General features: G+C 51.4%; 1 protein-coding gene and 1 long non-coding RNA gene across 2 annotated transcripts; one reads left to right on the plus strand and one right to left on the minus strand.

Annotated features, from left to right (window-relative positions):
- Positions 1-8,523: 8,523 nt before the first annotated feature.
- Positions 8,524-18,405, minus strand: LOC122233637. The gene is made up of 7 exons (XR_006211286.1): positions 17,336-18,405; positions 15,946-16,068; positions 14,162-14,383; positions 13,596-13,706; positions 13,250-13,330; positions 8,852-8,950; positions 8,524-8,581 (listed from the first exon to the last, which is right to left on the minus strand). It is a non-coding gene; the product is annotated as an uncharacterized LOC122233637 (long non-coding RNA).
- CCDC92B (coiled-coil domain containing 92B) lies at positions 8,879-17,118 on the plus strand. The gene is made up of 3 exons (XM_042966908.1): positions 8,879-9,023; positions 13,904-13,951; positions 16,526-17,118. Exons 1-3 carry the CDS (start codon positions 8,894-8,896, stop codon positions 17,116-17,118), a joined length of 771 nt encoding a protein of 256 aa, XP_042822842.1. The 5' UTR covers positions 8,879-8,893.
- Positions 18,406-18,765: the final 360 nt, after the last annotated feature.

Below are 18,765 nucleotides of genomic sequence, written 5' to 3' on the forward strand. Positions count from 1 at the left end.
TCTCTTGCCATCATGAATACGAATGCCTAGTGAGCATGTAGCACTGTTTTAAGCACTTTACAAATGTTAATTTATTTCATCCTCACAACAACTCAGAGACATATGGGTTGCATAGACCATCGATATCCCATTTTACAAATAAGGAGACCAAGGTCCAGGGAAGAGAAAGCTATTGGTAGAGCCAGAATTAGAAGCCAAGTAGTCCAACTACAGAAGTCTCCCTTGTGTAGTGAAAACGTATCAGTACCAATGTTCTGGACTTCAGAGTTTATAAAAGATTTTATCTTGGCTCTTCGGAGGTTCCCAGAGGAAAAGAAGATGTCTTACCAAGTGGGGCCCAGAGAGGTAGGTGATGTGATTCACCCAAGGTCACACAACTAGTGAGAGGTCTCACTTCGCTGCCAATTAGGCACAAAATAGGTTTCTTGACCTTTGGTCAGGTCGCCCCCTCAACCCTTCCCTGGGCCAGTGGGCATAGCCCTGATTCCTACGCCAGTGGGTGGGCAGAGGGGCGGAGCGGATCGCGGCCTACAGGCCTGGGCGCTGTCCGCGGTGCTGATCCGCCCGCCGCGCCCTTGCTCGCCAAGTGGCCGGCGGGTTCCTTGGGTTTCCCTTCCAGCTCCCAGCCAAAGCCAGCTCCCTGAGTTCGGCTGCCCGCCGGGGTCCTCAGGCCTGGCTCCCGGGGCTCCTGGGGCTCCTGGGGTTTCCCCTCCCCCGACTGCGCGCCGCCAGCCTCCCCTCCCCCCGCCCCGCCCACGGCCCCTCCCCGCCAGTCCCAGGTCCCTCCCCTCCCCCCTTATCTCTCCCGCCCCCCCCGCTCCCCCCTACGGCTCGTTCGCCAGTTCCGGTCACGTTGCTGGGTGTTTACGCCTGGAGCCCGCCCCGGACCCCCCTTCGGCGCCCCGGAACCCCCCGGAGACCCGGCCCGACAGCCCCGCAGCCTCGCAGCAGCTGATGGCGCCGCAGCCCGGGCGGGTGCTGCGGAACCCCAGGCGCAGCTAGCGCGGGGAAGAAGAGCGCCTCCCCCCACCCAGCCTGGCCCGGACCCAGGGCCCTGCTGGCCAGTCGCTCCCTCAGGTCCCGAAGGTGAGGAGGCCGGTGGGCGTGGGGGGTGGACAGTGGGGGTGGCCACCGGCGGGGAGCAGCGGGGCCGGAGCTCCAGCTCCCCTGGGAGGGCTGGCGCTGGGCTGGGCACCGCAGCGCGCGGGAGGCGGACAGGACCCGCGGGCTGCTGGCAGAAGTTGTCCTCCGCCACCCGGACTCAGGTCCTTACCGGCCCTGGCGAAGAGTCCAGAGCGGCCTGAGGTCGAGCCACCGCCACCTCCTGCCACCTCCCATCACACACGTCTTTATGCCTTCCTTTCCCTGTCCTTCCTGGTACCCCTCTTCCCCGTCCTCCTTAGTCTCCATATCCCCTTCTGCCTTCTCTGGGAGTCATATTGGAGGCATAATCAGGCAGAACACCCAGACTGAAGGGGATGGGGGCTCCAGTTTCCTCATACATCCCACTCCCGTGTCCCTGGACACTCAGCTTTGCTGAGGCTGGGTGTCCTGAGATCTCTCCCCTTCAGTGGAGGGGGAACCCATAGCCTAGGGGTAACCGAGGAGGAGAGGTTCTGGAGTGGAGAGGATCACAAGACCCCTGGGGAAGATGGCTCCACCCACTGGCCGGGTGAGCCCACCTTGCAGAGTAGCAGACATTTGTCAAAGCCTGACTTCTTGTTCCCAACTCAAGTCCCTAGGAGAGCCAAGGACTTGGGGGGAGGGGGGTTACTTTCTAATACATGTACTTACTTGCCTAGGTGATTCCCAATAACACTGAACTCATTGTCCCTGTTTTACCAACATTCATTGTGCACCTGTTCCATGCAAAGGATTCCCAAAGACAAGGTCTTGCCCTCAGTAACTTTATGGCTTAGAGCAGAAGCCAGGCACCCCTGTGCACTCACACGGAGGTTGCCGGGGGGGCAGGGAAGTGTGATACATGGTAGAATGATTCCTGGGAAACACAGCAATGGAAGGGAGTCATTCCAGCTTGGTGAGGGTCAAAGAAAGGTTAGTAAGAAAGGTAGCCTTTGAGTAGGGCCTTGAAGGATGGGGCAGGTTTCAGGAGGCAGAGAGAGGGGAGAGGGATGTTCATCCATGGATATGGGGTGAGTTTGCTGTGAAAGCAAAAAAGGTAGAATCCCAAAGAAGAGGAGATCAGACTGCAAATGTGGACTGTGTTTAGATTTGAAGGACCTTAATGCAGGGTGAGCACCCAGTGGGGTGCTCCTAGTTGCCAGAAACTATAGTTGTGTCTATTGGGCAAGGTACTTAACCTGTCTGAGCCTCTGTTTCCTCATCTATGGAGTGGATATACTGATAGAACATTCAATGTAGGGTTGTTATAAACATAAATGAGTTAATATGAGTTATTATATGTAAAATGCTAAGAACAGTGCCAGCCATTTATTATTGTTATGTAAGTATTATTACCTGTGCAGTGATGATTATTATAAGTATCATTACCTATGCCTCCATATCTGAGAAACACTTCTTGAGTTTCTGTTCTCCCACTACCCGAGGCCTCAGAGCCAGGTAGTAGAGAGGAATAAAGACTAAGAAAAATAAAGGACGTAATTTATTTATCCATTTATTACCATGCTTGCCATGTCTAATATACCTACCCTGACTATAAAAATGACAAAAATGAGTTTAACATTCTCCCCGAAACAAGAAGGCATTCTTTTTTTTTTAATTTTTTTTTTTAATGTTTATTTATTGAGACAGAGCATGAACGGGGGAGGGTCAGAGAGAGAGGGAGACACAGAATCCGAAGCAGGCTCCAGGCTCCGAGCTGTCAGCACAGAGCCCGACATGGGGCTCGAACTCACGGACAGTGAGATCATGACCTGAGCCGAAGTCGGACGCTTAACCGACTGAGCCACCCAGGTGCCCCAAGAAGGCATTCTTAAAGAATTTTAACAAAACGTGAATATTGAGTGTTCAGAACAGTACAAGGATATTTGTTGACTCAATAAATACTTTCAGTCCCGAAGAGAAAAGAAACACGAAGAAGGAAATTGAAACTGGGACAAGAGAAGCAGTCAGGGGGTGAGGGGTGGCAGAAAATGCAAACTCCACACAAGCAGAAAGCAAGAGTCTTCAGTTCTGGTTCCTCTCCCAGCCGCTTCATCTGCCTGAGGGTGAGATGGGGCAGCAGAGGCCAGGGGACATTGAGCAGATTGAGGGAGGGGGAGTGGTTAGCCACCCAAGGAAAGACTGGACTCTAAGAGTGATGTTCAAACTTTTGATTAGCAGAAGGCTTTTCTCCAATGAATTGTCAATCATATAAAAGAGGGGTAAAAATAACAAAGCCTCTATCCCTGCCTTGTGCCTCCAACCATTTTGACAACTTCTGAGACTCCTCTGCGGAACTCTGGGCTCTATGTAGCAAAATTTGCAAACCAGTAATTAGGATGATCCCAACTGCCCCTGGAGCCCTGAGTGCTATGATTCTGCATTTTCTGTGGTTCTTCTAACCCAAAGAACTATAACAAGGGAAAGGGGAGAGAACTACAGTTTCCTATTTGCCATGTCCGTTGGAATCAGATAGCTGGCAAGAAAAGTGCGTACCCAGAAGCTTCGAAAAGACGAGCAGGAGGTGAGGTCATTTTTAGAGACCAGAAGCCCAGGCCTTAGAGAGTGAGAATTGTGTTGGGTTAGAGGGTTCCTGAGCCTGACATTTTGTCTGTAGTTGGAGACATGAGTACAGAAGCATTCTCCCAGCAACTTCCCAAGGGGAAAAATACTTGTAACTTGCAGACAGATGAGAGGCATGGTAAAAGTACCCGGGATTACCTCTATAAACTTGAACCCTGTGTTACAGGCCCCTTTTTTATTTTTAGATAGACAATTTGTTAAATGAACATTTTTCATCAAGCTAGAAAATTAAAACAAAGAAGAACTAGGAGCACAGGAGAAGGTGGGCAGGGAAACAATACAGACCCTGAGGTGGCCAGGACAGTGGACAAAGGCAAGGGACCCTTCTCACTTTAATCTGTGAGGTAGGACATCTTGGGCCGGATGTGGGGAGAAGATAAAGCTGGTAACTCTAACCCTTCAGCTGCTGTCACTGGCCTGGACCAAGTTCTCAGGCACAAGCTTCTTCTCAAGCCAGAGGTTTCCAGGACTTACTTTCCTTCCTTCCTTCCTTCTTTCTTTCTTTCTTTCTTTTCTTTCTTTCTTTCTTTCTTTCTTTCTTTCTTTCTTTCTTTCTTCTTTCTGTTTATTTATTGATTTTTGAGAGAACGCGAGTGGGGGAGGGGCAGGGAGAAAATCCCAAGCAGGCCTCGTACTGCCTGCGTGGACCCCAACACAGGGCTAGAACCCACGAACTGTGAGACCTGAGCCAAAACCGGGAGTCAAAGCTTGACATACTGAGCCACCCAGGTGCCCCCAGGGCTGCATTTCTCTGGGAAAATCTGACATTTTCCTGGCTTGGGCCTTCTGAAGTGTGACAGCTGCAAATAAGAGATCTGTATTGTGGTTCCCCTTCCCCACTCCATTTCCCGCTCTCCCCCAAACAAACTAAACAATAATGTGTAAGAAAGAATATCTGCCAAGATCATTTGTGACCCAAATTTCTGCCCTGAGAAGAGCAGCCTGCCTAGTTGGAAACAAATCCTCAAGTCCTTCTGGGAAGGCTCAGAAACAGCTGGTTGGCTCAGCCTCTCACAATGGCCAGGGTCCAGTCTCCAGGGCTGTGTGGAAAAGGCTTTTACTCTTCAGAGACACTTACGTTTCAGCGGTTGGGAACAGATATTTTCTCTCTTCATCATAAGCAGAGGCCCACATGCCTTCGTCCTCCAGGTGCGCACAGACCAGACACATAGATGCAAGAGAAGCAAGAACTACCCCCCCCCCCACCCACATGCATGTGCACATACGTGCACTCCTCGAGGCACACACACAGACTCAGGGACATGTGCAGACACACAGGCACACACATGCCAACACAGTTTTACAGCAGCACAGACAGAGCTTCTCTGTTCCTTCTGGGTTATGCACCAGTATATCTGACTGCCTACTGGACATCTATTTCTCCCCGTTTAGGTCTCTTGAACATGTCAAATCTAACATGTCTCAGGCTTCAACTTATCTCCTCTGTAAGTCTGCTCCTCCATCAGTCTGCCCAGCTCCACAAATTCACTCATTTGTACATTCCACGAGTATTTACTGAGTATATTCTATTTGCCAGATACTGTGCTAGGCACTAGGGAACGGGAGGAAACAAAACAGAGACCTTCATCTTACGTTGCCAACAGTCTGGCAGAGGAAATGGGCAAGAAACAAAATGTAATATACTCATGTGGTGATAAATTCATGGGAGAAAAACAATGCAGATTAAGGGAGTGGAGAGTGACAGAGGGTTCTATGTTAAATCAGGTAATCAGAGAAGGGCTCTGAGGAAGTAACGTTTGAGCAGACTCCTCAATGAAGGGGAGGAATGGGCCATGAGGGTATCTGGGTGAAGGGTATTCCTGGGAGATGGGACAGCACACACAAAGTCCCTGAGGCAAGAGTGTGTGGCATATTCAGGAAACAGTAAGGAAGCTAGAGTGCCTTGGGTGGAGCCAGCAATGGAAGAGCAGTAGTAGGAGAGAGCAAACAGGGCCAGGGACAATTGTATAGGATCTGGTAAGAATTCTGGACTAGGAATTAAGTGTGATGGGGAACTGTTGGGGGGTTTTGAGGGGGGAGCAGGGAGACGTGATCAGATGTGCTAAAGGAACTCCAGCTGCTGAATGGGAAACAAGGCAGGAGTGGAAGAGAGAAGCCAGTCACAGGCTACCACAGTGGTACATCAGAGGGATGGTGGGAGCTGGGACTAGGGTGACAGCAATGGAGATAGTGAGAACCGATTGGATTCAGGATGCACATTTTCAAAGGTTGAGACAACTGGATTTGCAGATGGATTGGCTGTGGAATATGAAGAAAGAGAGGAATTAAAGATAACTCCTAAGTTCTTGGCCTGAGAAACTGAGTGAATAGGTAAAAATCAGTGCCATTTATCAAGATGGTGAACAGTGGGCAAGAGCATGTTTTTAAGACAGATCACAAGAGTTCAGTATTGGGGCATGCAAATTTGAGGGACCCATCAGACATCCAAATGGTGGTCTTAAGCAGTCAGTCTAGCATACAGGAGAGAGTTAGTTTAGGAGTCACCATATAAATAGTAGTTACAGCCATGGGATTGGACAAGATCACCTACGGAGAAATTATAGATTAGAGAAGAGGTCCATTGTGAAAGAGGTCTAATGTGAAAGGTGAGGAAATGTAGAAAGATCCAGCAAACATATTTGAGTTGCCCAAACTGGAAAACTAGGAGACATCCCAAACATTCACCCTCCCCATCGTCATGACTTAATATATAATCCATTCCCATGTGCTGCCAATTCTACCCCCAAAATACACCTGGAACCTCTCCTGGTCTTCATCTCCATCATCTGGTCCAGGCCTCTATCATCTCTCACCTTGACCACTGCTCCATTCTCCCAGCTGACCTCCCACATCCATTCTGCCCCCCTCTAATCTGCCCTCCCCATAGCAGCCAGAACGATCTTTTAAAAATGCAAATCAAAACAATATTTTTTTAAAGGGGGGTACCTGGGTGGTCCAGTAGATTAAGCATCCAACTTCGGCTCAGGTCATGATCTTGCAGTTCACCAGTTCAAGCCACGTGTTGGGCTCTGTGCTGACAGCTCAGAGCCTGGACCCTGCTTTGGATTCTGTGTCTCCCTCTCTCTCTGCCCCTCCCCTGCTCATACTCTGTCTCTCTCTCTCTCTCTCTCTCTCTCTCTCAAAAATAAATAAAACATTAAAAAACTTTTTTAATGTAAATCATATAATGTCCCTCCTCTGCTTAAAATCCTTTAATAACTTCCCAATTCAGGGGTGCCTGGATGGCCCGGTTGGTTAAGCATCTGATTCCTGATCTCAGCTCAGGTCATGAGCTCATGGTTTGTGGGACTGAGCCCTGCATTGAGCTCTGCACTGTCAGTGCAGAGTCTGCTTGGGATTCTCTCTCTGTCCCTCCCCAGCTCTCTCACTCTCTCTTTCTCCCTCTCTCAGAATAAATTTAAAAACTTTAAAAATAATAATAATAATAACTTCCCAACTCATTCAGTATTAATCCAAAATTCTTGGCATAGTTTACGAGACTATGGCCCGATCCTTCTCTTGCTAACCTCTCTTCCTGCAGCCCTCCCCTAATACCTTACACTTCAGTCCTCACTGGCATTGACAAAGTCTCTGTTCCCCGAAAAGACCATGTGAAGCACTTAGTATAAGGCTTGGCACATAATAGGCACACAGTAAATGTAAGCTATCATTATTATCCTACCTCAGGGTTTCACAAATGCTATCCACTGTCTCGAATGTTCTTCTGTTTATTCTTCTAACTTCTATCCCTCCTTCAAGTCTGTATTACTTTTCTATTGCTGCATTAAAGATTTTCATAAACTAAGTGGCTTAAAACAGTAGCAGTTTGTTACCTCACAAGTTTCCAAGGATCTGGAGTCTGGCACATTTTAGCTGGGTCCTCTGCTCGAAGCCTCAAAAGGCTGAAATTAAGGCTGGCTGCATTCTCATCTGAAGGCTCAACTAGGGAAAAAACTTGGTAGGGATGCCTGGGTGGCTCAGTTGGTTAAGCGTCCAACTTCAGCTTAGGTCATGATGTCACAGTTTAAAAGTTCGAGCCCTGCATCAGGCTCTGTGCCGACAGCTCAGAGCCTGGAGCCTACTTTGGATTCTGTGTCTCCCTCTCTCTCTGCCCCTCCCCTGCTTGTGCTCTGTCTCTCTCTCAAAAAATGAATAAACACTTTTTTTAAATCTATAAAAAATAAATAAAATAAAAAATTTTAATGTTCATTTATTTTGAGAGAGAGAGAGAGAGAAAGAGCATATGTGTGAGTGGGGCAGGGGCAGAGAGAGGGAGAGGGAGAATCCCAAGCAGGCTCCATGCTCAGCACAGAGCCCAACAGAGGGGCTCGATCTCATGACCTCAGCTGATATCGAGAGTCTGGTGCTTAACCAGCTGAGGCACCCAGGTGCCCCAGATTTTGTTTTTAAATAATCTCCACACCCAGTGCGGAGCTGGAACACACAACTCTGAGATTAAGGGTCACATGCCCTACCCACTGAGTTAGCCGGCGCCCATCCAACTCCTCTTTTAAAAAAGGACTCTGCCACTTGCCTTCAGCCCATAGAGTTCATCTTAGTATAATACACATCAGATCTTCCTCCTCTGTGACCTGGAAGAGCCCAGGGCCCTGGGTTAAGTTTAAGTCAGAAAAATGGATTTGAACTGGGAGAGGGTGTGCTCTAACCATTATGCTGGTCTACCAGCTGGTGGGTGAGCTGGGATGCTGGCGGGATGGGTTTTTCCACTCCACAACTCCCTCATTTTAGCCATGAAGCCAACAAAGAGCCCAGAGAGGGAGAGGGCTTGCCCAGAGTCACACACCTGGTTAAGAAGCAGGCTAGAACCTGCCTCTGTCTCTCTTTATTGACTTTGTTGCTCCATTCGTGTTCCTCCCTGAGAAACAGAAAGGCTAAAGTTACATGCAGGCAGGGGAGTGAAGCCATTTCTGTTCCTGGTTCCCTGAAGACCTCTGGTTCTTCATCTATTAAATGGGAATAATCATGCTCCCCTGATGACACATGCATGAAGCTTTGGTGAGTAAACGGGGGAGAGAGCTACGGCGGTAGAATTGTCTACCTGGTGGCAACAGGAGCCCAGACTGCAGGACATTATGAGGGATCTGAGGGGGGGCAGGGCAGATGGCCCCACAAGATGTGGGCTTACCTTCTCGTCTTTCCCCCAGGTGGGGCCCAGGCCTGGGTTGCCATGGATACCGTGTCCCTGGAGCATCAGATCCAGAGTGTGCAACGCCACATCAGCTTCCTGAAAAAGGAGCAGATGGCCCTGCTTCGAGACCTGCACCTGGAGATCCTGAGGCTGCAGAAACGCTGCTCAGGTGAGGCCGGAGGGATGGTGGGCAGTGGGGGCCATCAGCAGTCATCACCATCAGCAGTCTCTGATGGAGTGCCCCCCATGAGCCTCCCTAAACCTCACAACAGACCTGCCAGGTGAGGGTCACACCCCTTTTTCTCATGAGGAAACTTGTCTTGGGGAGATGAGACACGAGTTTTAGAGCAAAGGGCTCTGGTTCAGTAGCAGAAGAAAACCTGGGAGCCATTCTTAGGGATTCCTGTCCTTTGCCACTAAGTGTTCATCAAGCACTTCCCAAACCTTGCAAGCCCTCAAGCTAGTTGGGGAGATACACACACAGGATAGTTGGGGGCGGGGGGGGGGGGGAGTAACATTTAGACTTACAGAAAATGAAGAGGCCCGGGGCGCCTGGGTGGCTCAGTCAGTTGAGCTCCCAACTCTTGGTTTCGGCTCAGGTCATGATCTCACGGTTCATGGGTTCAAGCTCCGTGCCGGGCTCTGCACTGCCAGCACGGAGCCTGCTTGGGATCCTCTCTCTCTCCCTCTTTCTCTCTCTCTGCCCCTCCCCCGTGCTTGCTCTCACACTCTCTCGCTCTCTCTCTCTCAAAATAAATAAAATTAAAAATTAAAAAAAAGAAAAGAAAATGAAGAGGGCCAATGAGAGGTCATGGGTAGGATCATGTTCAGCCTAAGGTGTGGGTGATAAAGGAGACCAGGCACCCCAGGCTGCCCAGAGGAGGGAGCATTTCCACTCCCTGAGGCTGAGATGTAGACCTGCTGAGACACTACGGGGGAATGAGGGTGGAGAAAGCATTCCAAATGAAGCAAATAGCATGGCAAAGTCCAGAAGGTAGGAAATCAAAAGCTCGGGGAAAGTTCTATTTGACTGGATAAAGCTGTGCTTAAGGCTGGTGAGAAATACAGCTGGAGCCAGATGACAGAAGACCTTGACAAGCATCAGGACAGCTAAGAAGTTTGGCCTGTCCTCCTGGGTAGTGGGGAGCCCCTGAAGGTTTCTGAGTAGCATCATGCTCTTTAAAAAACTCAGCAGTTGTGTGAATTGGAGGGGGAGGGAGGCAGGGATACCAGTGATGAGGCTGATGCAGTGGTCGAGGGGAGAGATGAAAGAGGCAGAAAGGGGAAGACCAGTGGGAGACAGGGTGAAGGGAAGGACTTGACAACCAACTGGATTTGTAAACAAGACAGAAGGAGGTACCAATAATGAAGCCAAATGCCGGCCCTGACCTCTGCTCTTGGACTTCAGGCTTCAGCTGCCCGGCCCTCTCAGAGGCTGGGCTCTGGCCCAAGTGCTCATCCAGGCCGAGTCCCCAAGTACAGGTGTTAGAGGCAATGACTCATAGAATGGGTCACCTGAAACAGCCCAACCTCTTTCTTATACAACTAGATAAACTGAGACCCAAAGAGAGAGAGAGGGAGAGAGAGCACGCACACCACACAATATGTCAGTGACACAGCCAAGATTAGACCCCAGAGCTGCAGACTCCCAGCTGTGCCTGCCTCTTGCAGCTTTCTGCATACTCTCTCCCCAAGATGCTCAGATTTCTACCTCCCTCCCAGCCTCTGCTCATGGGAGGCTCCCCATTCTCCAGAGGGAAACTCGGTGACCTGCCTGGCTTCTCACTCTGGCTTCAGAGACTGGTCGTCCTGACTCTCGGCCCCCACGCTGTCCTTGGCTCCATATACAGATGCAGCTGCTACATTCCTAGGCCAGGCTCCCTGCAATCTCCCCGGAAGCCTGGATGGCATCAGGAGCCAGTCCATGGGTCAGAGATGGCCCATGCAGACTCACTCCTGCCTGATGCCACTTTCTCATTGCAATAACAACATTAAAGGAAAATCAAGATGAGTGGACCCTAAGACCCTATAGCTCTTGCCCTGATTTCTTTTTGCTTTACCCGAATTCTGAAGACCTGGGTCCTTCCACTCAGGACACAGGCCAGGATCCCAAAAAAGTGTAATAGGCAGGAACACCCCCCACCACCCTCCTCAGCCTGCTATGGGACTGCAGCCTCTCGGTTATTGATTCAGGAGATAAAAATAACACTGGGTTGGCCTGAAGCAGCCACTGCTGGGGCTGAAATACCTGAATAAGGCCCTTCTTCCAATGGGTGGAAGAAAGAGGAGAAAGGAACAGAAAAAAGAAAATTTTTTTCAAGGGGATTAAACAGGGACTTAGATGGATGCCTGGTTGGCTCAGTCAGTAGAGCATACGATTCTTAATCTTAGGGTCATGAGTTCAAGCCCCATATTGAGCATGGAACCTAGTTTTAAAAATAAAACAAAATAAGGGGCGCCTGGGTGTCTCAGTTGGTTAAGTGTGCAACTTTGGCTCAGGTCATTATCTCACAGTTTGTGAGTTTAGGCCCTGTATCGGGCTCTGTGCTGACAGCTCACAGCCTGGAGCCTGCTTCAGATTCTGTCTCTCCCTCTCTCTCTGCCCCTCCCCCACTCATGCTTTGTCTCTCTCTCTCTCTCTCAAAAATAAGTAAACATTAAAAAAACTTTTTTAATAAAAAAATAAATTTATACATATACACTTATATACATATATGTATATATATGTATGTGTGTATATATATACACATATATGTATGTATATATGTACATGCATATACATATGTAAACAGGGAGGGTGCCTGGGTAGCTCAGTCAGTTAAGTGTCTGACTCTTGATTTTGGTTCAGATCATGATCTTATGGTTTGTGAGATCAGGCTCTGAGCTGATAGCATGGAGCCTGCTTGGGATTCTCTCTCCCTCTCTCTCTGTGCCCCTCCCCTGCTCATGATCATACTCACTCTCTAAATAAATAATAAATAAACTTTAAAAAATACAAAAATAAACAAGGACGCAGAGGCTGGGAAGCAGATGGGAGAAGGGATGAGCTAGTATAGGAACCAAGTGGGCAGGGCTTCAGAAAGAGCCTGCCAAAAAGGGATGGCACTCAAAATGAAGGGGTTCTAAGAGGTGGGTGGGCATATTCTGGTTGGTGGGGCAGCCTGGATGATAACAAGATCTGTCCCATGTATTCAGCACTGACTCAGCCCTGGGTTGGGCCCTCTGTTTATTTCTCTAATTTAATCCTAGCAATAGCCCTTTGAGAGGCAGGTGCAATTTTGTCCCCATTTCACAGATGAGAAAACTGAAGCCCAGAGAGGTGCTGTCACTGGCCCAAGGTCACACAGGGTATCTGACCTCACTGCATGCCCTTCTTTTTTTTTTTTTTTTTTTTCAACGTTTTTTATTTATTTTTGGGACAGAGAGAGACAGAGCATGAACGGGGGAGGGGCAGAGAGAGAGGGAGACACAGAATCGGAAACAGGCTCCAGGCTCCGAGCCATCAGCCCAGAGCCTGACGCGGGGCTCGAACTCACGGACCGCGAGATCGTGACCTGGCTGAAGTCGGACGCTTAACCGACTGCGCCACCCAGGCGCCCCATGCATGCCCTTCTAAAGGGAAGATGGGCAGGGAGATTTGATGGATGGGGGAGTGGAGCCCAACTAGGATTCTATCTCCCCTCCCCCAACTTCCTGGTTAAGAGTGAAACCAGCCCCACAGGGAGTTAGTGGCAGAGCCAAAATCCCTTGAGCTACTCCAGGGCCTTGCAGGAGGGGCCAAATTGGCTCCAGGAAGCCCTGGAGGGTGGAGGCATCAGGGTCCTCCCTGGGGCTCCAGGAAGGAGGTTCAGACTCAGGTCACAGCAAAAAGCCCTAGCAACAGTTGGCCTCCCAAGGGAAGAGCCAGGTGAGGGCCCCACAAGACTAGACTGTGTAGGTGCTGTGGGCATTGATGCCAGAGATGTGCTACCTTATCCCACTCCGAAGTTCACACTTCTTTTAGGCATCTGACTGCACCCCTGCAGGAACACACACGTGCTCCAGGACAGGTAGTTTCTGTCACCAGTTGCTGCTGGGCTCCATCCTGCCCTTTTCCCAGCTTTTGAGCCTTGGTGGAGTCCAGGGCGCTGGGTTGGGGCTGAAAAAATGATCAAACTCAGCTGACTGAGGAGCAGAACATTCTGGGCTGTGAGGAATGGGGACTGGGCAGACAGGGAGGTTCCCCCCCGCCCCCGTGGTGGCTGGGCTGCCAGTGAGAGCCCAGGAGGAAACCTCTCCTACACCTCCTACACCGTTCCCTTAGCGGACTGACCCCGCCCCCTCAGCATAAGCCAAGTGCCATTCAGGACTTCCGTCACCAGGTGGCGCTGTCCCCCTTGAAGCCCCTCTTCTTACCCTGTGGAATATGGCGGAAAACAGCGCTGAAAAACGAGCTGGACTGATGTTCAGAAAATAACACAGGCACGACAGTACTGGCTGTGAAAATAGTGAAACGCATGTGCCCTATTGGTAAATAGCCACTGTCCTGAGTCCCCCTCCAGTGCCTGCAAGCAGCCCAGACACTTCGCACGTGCACCAACTAAACACTAAAGGGGCTGTGCCCTGCACAGCAGGGGTCTTCCAGAATGGCTCTGATTTGTCCTCATGTTAGATATTTTATGTTACCTCTGGGAAGGAGCTAGTACTCCCCCCCAGGCCCAAAAGCAAGCCAGGCTCCTCAGTCCCACAGGGATGAGCTAACCTCCAAACGCAGGCCACTGCACTTGCACTGGAAAGATCTCTGGGCTTAGAATCAGGCCAATCAGGCTCAGGCTGTGCCTTGCACCTGTCTTCACTTCTTCCCCTCACTGGACTGCAGTAAAATAGGTAAGGGAGATGGTTTAGATGGTTTCTAAGGATGCTAATATTGTCACTTTTACTGAGCTGTGATTCCCTGATCTCTCTCTCTCTCTCTCTCTCTCTCTCTCTCTCTCTCTCTCTCTCACACACACACACACACACACACACACACACACACACACCACTACCTTTTATTTTCTTTCCCCCCAGAACTGACTCATGACCTGGAGATGAGAGAGGCCCAATCTCACCAGCAAGGTAAGAGAAGGATGACTGGTGGGGAAATAGCATGGGGGCCCAACAGGTTACCTTTTCCCCACCACTTGGTAGGACCCAAGCCTTCTCTGTCCCCAGTCCAGACTTGGGGGACTGCCACTCCTCAGCTTCTTCAGCAGAGTGAAGGATGTCAGCCCCACTTACCTACTCATCTGGGTGACATTGTGCAGTGAACAACCTGTACCACCATACCTTGTATCCATGTCTCTGTTCAAAGTAGGAAAATGAAGGCAGGAAGGAGATGGTATCTTGGAAGTCCACCTGATCAACCTCATTCCTTTCTGTGACCCACCTCCCTAATCCTTCCCATCCTTGCATAATTGATCTCTACAGTCAGTGTCCACACCCTCCAAGATGCTGAATGCTGAGATGCAACACAATGGCAATGGAGCCCATGGCTTCAAGGAACATTGTCTAGATGAGGAGAAAAAAGAAACACGTCAGCAAATCCTTCATTTTCCAAAAGCGTGACTTCTTGCCATTGTAGCAATTCCACTAAAATATCTGTTTACAGATTATTACTTCACCCATAAAATGGAGGTGGGGGGGGGAGATGGCGTTCAATGGAGATGAAGTTTCAGTTTTGCAAAACTCACAACAATGTGAGTTTACTTTACACTACTGAGCTGTACATTTAAAAATGGTTAAGAAGGTAAACTTTATGTTGTGTTTTTGCTACAATTGAAACTTTTTTTTTTAAGGGAGGGGTTCCCTCGTTGAGATCTTAATCACCAAAGTTATATGATCTCTGAGAACTGGGACTGGATGTTATCCATCATCTCCAAGTGCAAGACACGGAGAGGGACTGAGTGAATGCTTAATTTAAAATGAATCACTATGTAGTCTTTCTTAGCAGAGAGGAAGTTAGCTGGGAATGGACCCCCTGCCATACTGATGTGCTGCTCATAGATGAAGAGCACCTGGGTGGCTCAGTTGGTTGAATGTTGAGCATCCGCCTCTTGATTTTGGCTCAGGCCATGATCCCAGGGTTGTAGGACCGAGCCCCATGTTGGGCACCGCAGTAAGCATGGAACCTACTTGAGATTCTCTCTCTCCCTGTGCCCCTCTCCCTTTTGGGCACTCTCTGTCTAAAAAAAAAAAAAAAAAAAAAAAAAAAAAAAAGGCTACATACAAGACCAAGACTTAGGTATGGAGAAGGGTGGAAATTTTAAGTAAAATACTGAAAACCCTACAAATCCATCCCGTATTTGTTCATAAAGTTCTAAACATTTATAGACTTGAACGAATTCTACCTACTTCTTTAAGTGGCAACACGGGCAACCTCTTCATGCTTGAGTGCTTGGAGGAAGGAGGCATACATCCCAAACACCAGTTCTGTGACAACAGCAACCTTCACCCCACCTCTGAAAGGGTTTCCTTCCTCTGAAAGGGTTTCTGGGGTCATCTGAGCTCAAGGAACTGCCCAGCATCCTGGTTTTTGTCCTCTCTCAGGGGGGTGGACAGCTCCCTTTCTTTGTCCTCCTACCATTTGGCTGGTTTTCATATCCTTTCCTGAGTCACCTTTTTGGCTACCTTTTGTCACCTTTCAGCCACCTATGTCTCTACAATCGCTCACATGTGTTAATCCCAGGATATGTTGCCGGCTGAAATGGAAAGAATTAGGATCCAGGAGGCAGGGGTCCTCAACTCTGGGGGCACATTAGAATCACCTGGGAACATTGAAGAAGTACCAGTTCCCAGGTCCAATCCCAGAGATCCTGATTCAATTGGTCTTTGTTAGGGCCCAGGAAACTATGTTTTAAAGCTCTCTGGGTTGTTCCAATATATATACAGTGTTGAAACCCAGCGCCTTGGGCAAAGGCAAACAATAAAGAAGTAACACAAAAGAAATTACAAAATGTAACAAATGCCCTATGAAAGAAACAGCAAGGTTGAGGGCACACTAATTGCCCTTTCTCACCCACATTCCCAGGTCCCAAGTCTTTCAGTCCCTCACTTTTGCATGTCTCTCCTACCTCCTACCGCGGATGGGGCTTTTGTACAAGTTGTTCCTCTCTGCACAGCACCCTTCTGTCTCCTCTTCACTGCTTAACTCCAGCTCATTCTTCCAACTCATCCTAGCCTAAGTGGTTCTTCTGCTGAAAAGCATGAAGGTCACAGTATCCAGTTAGTTGTGGCATTGGCACATGTCACTGATGCAACCTCACATGCATTTGTGATTATGCACTATACCTCTCCCACTATGCTTTCTGTAAGCTTCATGAGGAATGTTTTATTATCCACCATATCCCCAGTGCCTAGCACAATGCATATAGTAAGGGCTCAACAAATATTTGTGGGTGTGCATGAATACTGGTCGGGGAGGGTTTTGCATTTCAGCTGAGACCTGAAGAATTAGAGGAGAGACCAGGCGGTAGGATAGGTGCCAGGGCCCCGAGGAAGCGAAAGGCCTGTGTAGCCGACGAGTAGGAGTGAGGGAGAGCGCGGCCGGACGGGTGGTCGGGGAGGTGCCGGGCTCTGTAACGTGGCTCGGCGAGCTGTGCAGGGTCGGCCAGGCGGAGACCGTCACCTCTCCTCTCCATCTCCCTTCTCCAGAGGCGGCGTCCCGGGAGCTGGAGAGCAAGTGCCGCGCACTGGAGTCGCAGCTGGCGGCGCGGGCGGCCGCCAACGCCGAGCTTCGGCGGGAGGTGGCGCAGCGCGAGGCGCTGGTGTCTGCGCTGCGCTGCAGCCTGCGCACGGAGGAGCGCCGCTTCCTGGAGGAGCTGCGGCGCCGCAGCCACCGCGCCACGGTGCTGGGCACCGAGCTGCAGAAGCACACCGAGGCGGCCGCCTACCTCTCCTGCCAGCTGCACGCGGCGCGCCAGAGACTGCAGACTCCGCGCCCGGGCCCCGCCGCCGCCGCCGCCACCGAGCCCCGGCCCCGCCGGCGCGCACAGCGGGCCCGCCGGCCGCCCGCCGCCGAGGCCGCCGCCAAGGGCCCGGGCCGGGACTGGGCCGCCTGGGACCGCGCGGCCCGCACCCTGGACGACATCGACCCCATGCCCGATCCAGCGCTCTTCCTCTACGCCCGGAGGCCCCCGCGGCCTAGCGGCCGTAGCCCGCGCCAGCCGCCTCCCCAGGAGCCCCCGGACCGAGCCGGCCCGCCGGCCGCGCGCAGCCCGCCCAGCGCGCCCGGGGAGCCGGAATAGGCGCGGGGCTGCGGGGTGGGGAGTGGGGAAGGCCGGCCCGGCCTCCGGCTAGGGACGCAGCTCGGGCCGCGCACGCACGTCCCGGGGGCCGCGGGAGCCGGCGCTCCTCCTGGGAGCGGACGGGGGCGGCCCCAGCTCCCCTACCCCGCCCAACCGCCCCCGCCTTTTGTATTGTCCTCCCCCGAGGGAGCTCCTCCGCGGGGCTGCGAGAGTGCACCTTTTTTGTGGAGAGGGCTTGGTGTACGGATGCTGATCAGTTCTCCACCCTGTTGCAGGGAGGGGAGGGGGCGGAGGTCACGCCCTGCCCCGGGAAAGCTGACAATCGTTGGACGGGAGGGGGAAGGCTGGGCTGGCCTACAAAAGGAACGCAGTGGCACTTAGCACCCCTAGGCCTCCCAGCTCCCCCCTCGGGCCTCCCCCAGCCCCGCACGGCTGCCCTGCCCGCCAAGCCTTCCTTCGAGGGGAGGCTCGAGCTAGGGGCTAGCGGCTGGACCTTTTTCCTCTGATGCCGCTTCTCCTACCCCTACCCTGCTGATAGGTCCTTACCGGTGAGCACCCAACACTTTAGAGGCATTTCCTGCCAGAGCCCCTGGTAGGGAAATTGTGACGTGATGGAAGTTTGAACTTCTGGAAGGTAGCACCCATAGACCCTTGGAGAGGAGTACAGAACGGGTTTGGTGACAGAACCTGGTCTAGAGCTGTCTCCAGTTCAGTCCTTTCCCAGGATGCTCATCTAATATTTAGACCCCGGAGCTGCGCTAGGGAAGCGAGGGGGACACTCCTGAGTCCCGTACGGACATACGTACGGCTGTGGAAGGGCACAAAAGGCCGTCCCCTTCCGGATGCAGCTGGGAACCTGAAGGCTGCCTTGGGAGCTTTCCTAGTCCTGTTTATTGGTGCTAATTTTGCCCAGCTGCACCCAGAGCCGAGAAGAAGGGCCGGGTTATTGGAAGTGGACGTAGTTGAGAGAGGTTTGAGTTTGCTGGGGTGGGGCGAAGGTAGGAGCACAGGTTAGTCCCCGGGCTGGTCCCCTCTAGGGATGCCCCCGATCCTACCAGAACTGACAGTGGCCGGGTGCATCTGTCTAGGATAGCCAGTGGTGAAATGGCAAATGAGACACCCCACATCCTAACTACTTGCCCCCAGCTCCCCTCTCCTGACCAAAGGCAGGAAATGCAGTTCTGGTCTGGCCCCCACCCCAAGCCCAACCCCTAGAAAGACAAACCCCTAGAGCCCCTTCCCCCATGCCATGCCTCCTCTGATGGTCCTAAGTGCCTGTGAGGTCTTCCAGGGGCTGCTGAGGGAGGGTGGGGGCAGGGAGAAGCCCTTACCTCTGTCACAAGTAGCGCGTCCTGGCAGATCCTGTCCTGAGGCTGAGCATTCTGTGTGTCACCCAGGATCTGGGAGTTGAGCAGAGCCAGTCTCCAGGGGTGGTGAACCCTTCTTCCATCATCGTCCCTGTGATGAACAGGGGGAACCCCCAATCCTGTCCTCTTTCACTATGTTGGAGGGAGCGGGAAATCCCCAAGAATCAAAACCAGTGAGCACACTCTGGGCCCCCACAAATATGCTGTCCTTTCCCAGCTGATTGCACTCAGGACTGCTGAGACCACTGCACAATAACTGGGCCTCATCTGGGCATCCAGC

Source organism: Panthera tigris, chromosome E1 (assembly GCF_018350195.1).
Source record: "Panthera tigris isolate Pti1 chromosome E1, P.tigris_Pti1_mat1.1, whole genome shotgun sequence".
In the NCBI taxonomy this organism is placed as follows: domain Eukaryota; kingdom Metazoa; phylum Chordata; class Mammalia; order Carnivora; family Felidae; genus Panthera; species Panthera tigris.

Bases quoted from the DNA above. Each gene is read 5' to 3' on its own strand.
- CCDC92B (XM_042966908.1), top strand. From the start codon at position 8,894: ATGGATACCGTGTCCCTGGAGCATCAGATCCAGAGTGTGCAACGCCAC. The intron at 9,024-13,903 runs GTGAGGCCGGAG...CTTTCCCCCCAG, and splicing joins GCTGCAGAAACGCTGCTCAG to AACTGACTCATGACCTGGAG. The intron at 13,952-16,525 runs GTAAGAGAAGGA...TCCCTTCTCCAG, and splicing joins GGCCCAATCTCACCAGCAAG to AGGCGGCGTCCCGGGAGCTG.